We start from the raw sequence: 8048 nt of genomic DNA on the forward strand, positions 1-8048 counted from the left end.
TATGTATGTATGTATGTATATATGTATGTATATTTGAATTTTAATGAATAATAGAGGGTAGCCTGGGCTTCAGTGGGTTCTTTAGTCAGAAAATAAAGCGATACAAGCCCTGCAGGCACGCCCCAGAGGAGGTGCTCAAATGAGTCGTTCAGCACTTGTACTTAAGTGTACTGGCAATTGGTGACTTACCCTCACAACTTGGGCTGATCCTGGAGATCATGAAAGACGCTGTAATTTTTTTTTAATAATTTATTTTTTCTCAAATCGTAATTCATTCACACAGGAGTTATAAACACAGAAAGGCAGGATGTGGGGAAGGGGATGACACTGTAGTGTGGGTGTGCAGGGGAAATACAGATATCTTTCAGAACCGGGTATCGGCTGGGTGAAGGTTCAGGGGACAAGTCACTATGACTCTGCCTATGACTTGCTTGTTCTTATCTAAGTTGGTATTGTCTGCCAAGGCTACCTATTTACAAGGTCTATGACTACTCAGGCTTGTAAATTTCCACAAAAGCTGCCTGTTTACATTAGCTGATAGCCATCTGTTTCAATGGTTTTCCACTGAGACCCAAGACTTGGTGTTAGTATACATGTATGACAGGCCTATTGCTGATTTTAGGCCTATGGCTGATTTTAGGCCTTCAGTGTGTAAGCAGGGCTGCCCCTGACATCTCCTCCCTTCTCTAAGTATAGAAGGGCTGTGGCAATTCTAATCTTTCGAAGGCGGGGATAGAGGCCTGACCTTCAGTACTTGAAGGGGACCTTGTAATGGCTCCAATCCCCCTGTCGTTGTCCAGTGCCGAGGTTCTCAATGTGTAAATTATTTCATGAATTATATAAATTAGAGAGAGTAAAAGTTATTTGGAGAAATAACTTATTTCTAAGTAAAATTACCTACCATATAAAGTATACTAAATTAATGTCTCTCCTTCTAATCCTCCAAGGGCACCTATTATTTGTGTCCTTCAAGTGGCATTTGGCATTAATCTGTGCAGTAATCTCTAGCTAGGCTCACTGAGTCTCTTGGTTTCTCTCATGTCTCAAAAGCTAGTGACTACCAAATCTAATCAAAACATCTCAGGAAGTGGGTACCTACATAATAGTCCAGTACATTTTCAAATAGGCATTTCTAATTCTTGTGCCTAACTGAACTTGTCTTTTTTCTTTATAGCCCCAAATCAACTTGTGCTGCTTTGATATGTAATGCTTAGTCATTAGTGTTATTAAATATTAAAACAACAAACAAACCCGTGTACTCTTAAATCTCTTCAGTTTTGCAAATCTAACCACAAAGCCCTACTGACTCTTCATCTCCATCCTCACTGTGTCTAATTGGTTCATTTGGCATCAGTATCTGCAGTCTTATACTTGTTTTCCTGCCTCCAGTGTAATCCCTTAGGCTACTATCCAATATGATTGTTTTCTAAATTGAAATCTTGACTGTACTTTATCACCAGTCTCTACATCCCTTCCTGATAAACTCCTTGCTTGTAGCAACCCTCTGTGAGCACACTCCAGCTGCTTCTCTCTTAAGAGTCAGGCACTTACAGTCTCTTTTCTGTGCCCTGTGGTTCCCCAGGTAGATCAGCATTCTCGGGCTCTTGTAGCTTTGACATGTTTTCCCAGGCTCATCCTTCTCTCGGTTTCTTTCCTGTGTGTCAGAGGTACAGTTTAGACACCTTTCCCGTTTATTGTTCATATCTTTTCAGCATGCGATGGAGTCTCTGTGTGATCCCACCACACTCTGGTGAATATTTAATTTACTATCATGTTTCATCTGTATCAGTAGACTGCAGACCAGTTCACATATACTTGTGTGTATTTTCACTTGTGTGTATACTTATTATTTTGACAGATGAAGGCCTAAAGATGGATGTAGAGACTTAATGAATATCTACCCCTCTTATTCTTTTCTAATTGGGTTCAACTATTTTGAGCCTTGACTATCTGCCATGTGACCTTAGTCACCAATGAAGCATGTGTAGTGTGCCTCCAGTTTTTGATTTGGGGTTTTTATAGGATTCTAGTCAGTATTTGCACATCAAAACCAAACCCCTTTACTAAGCCCTAATCTCTTCCACAGACTAACCAGTGGTTACAGAGCATTTTTCCACCTGAGCTGCATGGCTGCTCTGGCTGGTAGATCTCTGGGGTGTGGTCTAACCAGTAGGGTGTTTCGAAGAATTGTTGTTATCTGTTGCTAGATGCTGGTGACACATTCCCCCTCTCTTCTTGGTCTCCAAACCCTGCCAAGGACTCCCTAGGAGCCCAGCTACCTTCAGTTGAGAATCACTGCTGTGGGATTCTCCACAGAAACCTTGTGAATTACCTACTGTCCCACCCTGTGGTTTTGCTCTATTCACTCGTGAAAAAAAATATGGGAAGGTATCTTAGTTAGGGTTTTACTGCTGTAAACAGAAACCATGACCAAGACAACTCTTATAAGGATGACATTTTGGGCTGGCTTACAGGTTCAGTCCGTTATCATCAAGCCAAGAGCATGGCTGGAGGAGCTGAGAGTTCAACCTCTTGTTCTAATGCAGCTAGCAGAAGACTGACTTCCAGACAGCTAGGACAAGGGGATTAAGACCCATGCCCACAGTGACACACCTACTCCAACAAGGCCACACCTCCTAATAGCGCTCCTGGGCCAAGCATGTACAAGCCATCACATAAGGCTTCAGTTTTTAAGGAATTGCTTGTTTCACTTTTTGAGAAACAACAACAAAAAGTGTGCTGGTTTGCTCTTCACTTTGTGAATGGACTCTGTCTGCTCCCTGGCATGGCTCATGGCTTCATCTAACCAGCAAACCTTTTGACAGAGTGAGATGATTGGAGGAACTGGGAGTTTTCAGTGCTGTGTTCCTAGTATTTTAAGCTTTCTAAGTCACTGCTGCCAGTGGTTAGGGTGAGAAACACACTTCTCTTAGTTAAACTATGTATAGTCTGACTCTGATAGAATATAAAAACTGTTAGTCAAAATGTTTCTCACTTCATTTCCTCAGATTTCTTTGTGTCAGTTTCTCTAATTTTGTGTTTCTTTCCCATTTTCTCTGTTAGACAATTCACGATCTCATGGGGAATGCCATACAGCCCTTGCTGACGTCAGTGGCAGATGCAATCGAAGCCATAATCATCACCATGCATCAGGAAGACTTTTCTGGGTAAAGCATTTCCTCAGAACTGTTACTAGTCTTCACTGCCTTGATTTTCATTCCTCACCCCTCCTACTCTCCAAGCTCCTTGCCAGCCAGGCTTTATTCTTGTGATGGCATTGGCTCCTCGCCTCATCCTCTTCCATTGTGAATCTTACTACCACATTGGCTTTGTTCTGCTTCCCACCAGCTCTCTCTCTCTGCTTATGGAGATGGAGCAGGTTTGTAGACTCAGCTCTGTGCTTCAGGATTGGCTGGTTTGTGCCATCCTCTTCTTCCTGGTTTTCTTCCTTCTCACAGATGACCTCTTCTTTACCTGTGTGATCTCCTGACACAGGCATGACATTCCTCTTGAGAACTCATCTGACTTCCTGTCTGGCTTTGAGAGCAAGCTCTCTCAGTCTTGTAAGATGTGTCCTTCCTCAGTTTCTCATCATGTTTAATGTAAGGAGAATCCTGTCTAATGAAAGTTTGGGTAGGGAGGGAGGCAGTGAGAGAAGAGCCCCAGATTTCTGCAGGAGGGACTGAGTTCCTCTGTGGCGCACCCTGGGAACTCTTTTCTCAGGGGTCACCTGACCATCTGAAAACACAGATATTTGTACTACAATTCATAATAGTAGCCAAGTTACAGTTATGAAGTAGCAAGAAAATGGTAGGGAGTTGCCTCAACATGAGGAACTGTGTTAAAGGGTCCCAGCTTTAGGAAGTCTGAGAAGCACGGCTCAGTGCTTACAGTGTATATAATGTATACAGATCTGGTAACATGAAAATGCACATCCACCAATTCTCAGTGGTGTGGATGCTTAACTTTAACTTCACCTTCAGCTTCTGCATAGCACTATTGTTATGAAGACTCTGGATTACTTATTCTACCTATTGAGAACACACTATTCAAGGCTTGAGAGTAACTGAGGGAATTGGCCTTTAATAGCTAAGAATGTTTGCATTTTAGTACATTTAAACTAGACTTCTAATCCACAAGGAGATTTGATAACATATATCTTAATTTATCTGGAGTATAATTTCAGTTATACTAACACACACTTCTGGAACTTATTCCAATATGCTATTTCCTACAGCTCATTGAAATCATTGCATCTGAACAGATCACATCATGTGACGCATCTTCATGTCACCATATCCATAGGTACTGCTTTTCCTTAGGTGGTCGGTCTCAACTTTTCTAATTCTGGGACTGTTTAATACAGTTCCTCATGTTGTGGTGACCTGCAACTATAAAATTCTTTTTCTTGCTACTTCATAACTGTAATTTTTCAACTGTTATGAATTGGAATCAGTCTTCCTCCAGAGTAATAGAAAGATTTTGTGATGCTTTGGATAAAGTATAAAAAAGTCTGAGAGGCCAAGTGGGTTTAGCCTTCACAGGAAACTCATCTCAACTTTAGGAACATGCATAAAGGGAAAACAAAGGGACAGAAATGATATTCCATGCGATCGAGACCAAAGGTGAACAGGTACAGTTAATGAAAGTAGGTTTTAAGTCAGAACTTGTAAAGTACAACCAAGAAGATCATTATAAAGTGATAAAGGGGTCACCTCATTAACTGGATATTTAAAATAAATATGCATCTGATATCCGATATCAGAACACCTAAATATAAACATATATTTAAAGAATTTGATTGTAACAGAATAATAATCCCTTCAATGACAGATCATACATACAGAAATTTGAGCTACACTTTAAAACAAATGAACCCAACAGACATCTATAAAATGCACATTCATGGAGTTATTTTTTCATGGAGAGTTCCATTTAGACCATAAAAATAACCTGAACAAGTTCAGGAGGAAAAACAACAAAACTAACAGTATCATATATCTCTTTGTTGTTGTTGTTTGTTGTTGTGGTTGTTGTTTTGAGACAGAGTTTCTCTATGTAGCCCTGGCTGTGCTAGAACTTGCTCTGTAAACCTGTCCTGGCCTCTAAGTGATCCACCTGCCTATGTCTTCTGAGTGCTGGGATTAAAGGTTTGTGCCACCACTGCCTGACCATATATCTCTTCTGACCATGGTGGTATAAAAATTTAATAAGAGAAGTCATAAAATGTCCACAAATAAATGGCAGAAAGATGGCAACTCTTAAGGCAGGCCTGGGTTACAGAGCAAGCTCAAGGCCAGCCTTGGCAATTTAGTAAGATCTGTCTCTAATAAAAGGCAGGGGCAGGAAAAGTGCTTGGGGGATAGTTAGTGCTAAGGCATTTGCTCAGTGTCCACCAGGTCCCACATGCAGTCACTGTATGGTAAAATGAACAGCAAAACAAACAAAGCCAGTCCAGAGATAGGAGCTGGCGAAGGCATGGAAAGGAGCCCATGTGCACCGCTGTAGGAATTCGGGTGATTGCACGTGTTGTGGAACTGGATGTGCATACCTAGACACATGTAACCCACTGACACAGACTCAAGAACAAATAGGAAATCTGAGCAGAACAGGAGGAATGACAAAATTGAATCAGATTCCCATCAAGGAAATGTGCAGGAACTATTGATTCCATGCATGAAGCTTAACCACTTAAAAAGGAACTGTTATAACATCTTCTCAAACTGGAAAAAAAAAACAGACTAAGAAAGAAAAAATACTTCCTCTTTTTATAAAGCTAGCATTACCTTTATTCTAAAACCAGATGAGGACAGGACAGGAAGAAACAATGACAGATTAGTGTCCTGCTGAGTCCTGGTATAAAGTCCTCTGCAGAGTGCTCGCAGAGCAAATGCAGCAGGACTCTAAGGACTTTTGAGGGATCAGGTGCCTTGACCAAGTGGGACTTATGTCTGGGATGCAAGAGCAGCCTCACATCCGTAATCAATAAATGTGTCACAGTAGAATGGTGAACAAAAGTCTCACCATCATTTCATCAAATGCAGAGGTATTTGGAGCATTCACCATCTTTAATTAAGAAGTTAGCTGTAAACATGTATCTCATCACAGGAAAGGCCAGATGTGACAAGGCCATGGTTACTCTTGTACTCAGTGGTGATCAGCCAGAAGCCACTCTGTGACCTGTGTCCAGTGCTGACATCCCTTGCCAGAACAATTAAGCAAAAGGAGCAAAAGGCATTCCTTAGGAAAAGATGTAGTGGAATTGTATCTCCTGAGGGGGTAGATTTAAAGAAAACCCTGAAGGCAAAGCATGGTTAGAGCTAGTAAGTGTAGTAAAATCAGGATACAGAACCAACAGGAGGAGCCAGAGGCATTTCAATAAGCTGACAAGGGACTAGCTATACAATAAATTAACAAGCAACCTCATTAGCATAGCTTAAAATAAATTACTTATCTATTAATTTAACCATGGCATTAAGAGATCTGCAGACTGAAACCACAGACTAAATGAAAGCTTGAAGAAGTTCATGGGTTGGTGGAACTACAAGGAAAAAAAGTACAGGTCAGTGTCTTTAATATACATAGATATAAAATTCTCAAAATACTAGCAAGCTGAGCTTGGGAGATAGCTCAGTCAGTGAATTTGCCTTGTAAAGACAAGGAGGACATGAGTGCAAGTCCCAGAACCTACATTTAAACAACAACAACAAAAATTGATTAAAACCAAAAATGGATGTGGTGACGAATGCTTGAAACGCCAGCAACAAGATGGTAGAGACAGGCTGATCACTGGGGCTCACTGGTCAAGCCGTTTACCATACTTGGCAAGCTCTAGGCCAATAAGGAGGCTGTTTCAAAACCAGCTGAGGTTGACCTCTGACCTCCACACAAGTGAACATGTATATGCACACACACTCAGACTTGTGTGGACATGCATGCACTGTAGGCATCTGAAGAATGCACCCAAGGTTGTCCTCTGTGTATGTGCACATAAGCACCTGCACACATGTTCACCTGAGTATGCACCTGTGTACACACAGACACATGCACACACACACACACACACACACACCTTGAAAAAATTCACAATCAAATTCAACAAGTCTTTAAATAGATAAAAATGTCTGTACTACCACAGAATCTATAGATTTCTACTCACTATTAGAATTCCAATGTGTTTTCTCATAGAAATAAAAAGAAACAAATCTTAAAATTCAAAGCTCTGGGTAACCATGGCAACCTAAGGATAAAGAGCAAAGCCAAAGACATCCTGCTTCTTGATTTTAATCTATATCTCAAAGTAATTGAGGGACAGGGTGGTGGCTCAGTTGGTAGTGTTTGCTGCTCAAGCATGAGCCTTAATCCCCAGAGCCCTGTGACAACTTGACCACAGCCTGACTGTGATCACAGCAGGAAGATTGGAGGTGGAGAGGGGGGACTCCCTGTAAGTTCACAAACAAGATAGCCTAACATTCAGCCTCCCATAGGAGATCTTGTCTCAAACAAAGATGGAAGATGAGGACAAACACCCACAGTTGTCCCGGATCTCCATATACCCTGGCACTGACCCACACTCACTCAAACATGCATGCACATACACACAGCACTAAACAAAATAAACTGTAAGTTACTGGCAGCAATTAAAAAAAAAAAAAAGTCAACGTTGTCCAGTGGAATAGAGAGCCCAGAAATGAGTCCAGTTGATTTTTAATAAAGGTGCCAAGAACACAGTTGGGAAAGGACCATCTCTTCAGTGCAGTGCTGGGAACACAGAGTCTAACACCTCATCAGATACGTTAATACAGTGTATGAAGCCATGCACGTGCTACAGGGAAACATGGAAGAAAGCCCTGACAATTGTCTGGACAGGTATCCTCCTTAATCCTAAAAGCTCAGGCAGCAAAATGAAAAGCAGATGAAAGGGATTGCTCCAACTCAAAAGCCTCTGCACATCAGAGAAAACCACTGAGAGGAACTAGGGCGTGGATGGTGAGAGAGCATGCTCAAGCAAAACGTGTGGTAAGGGATTGGTCCTAAAGCTGGAAAGA

At 41.4% G+C, this 8048-nt stretch overlaps 1 protein-coding gene across 6 annotated transcripts in view; it reads left to right on the forward strand.

Moving 5' to 3' along the window:
* The window catches only part of Cog5 (component of oligomeric golgi complex 5), a 285117-nt gene that overhangs the window by 225028 nt on the left and 52041 nt on the right, over positions 1-8048 (forward strand). For all 6 annotated transcript variants that reach the window (XR_003711595.1, XR_003711592.1, XR_003711594.1 and 3 more), the window contains one exon: positions 3064-3167. Coding sequence is in view for 2 of the 6 variants with exons in the window: in XM_028768901.1 (XP_028624734.1) it covers positions 3064-3167 (104 nt within the window). In the remaining 4 variants the exon portion in view is untranslated. The remainder of the gene's footprint in view (positions 1-3063; positions 3168-8048) is intronic.

The sequence above is a fragment of the Grammomys surdaster genome, unplaced genomic scaffold (assembly GCF_004785775.1).
Source record: "Grammomys surdaster isolate TR1022 unplaced genomic scaffold, NIH_TR_1.0 188, whole genome shotgun sequence".
Lineage (NCBI taxonomy): Eukaryota > Metazoa > Chordata > Mammalia > Rodentia > Muridae > Grammomys > Grammomys surdaster.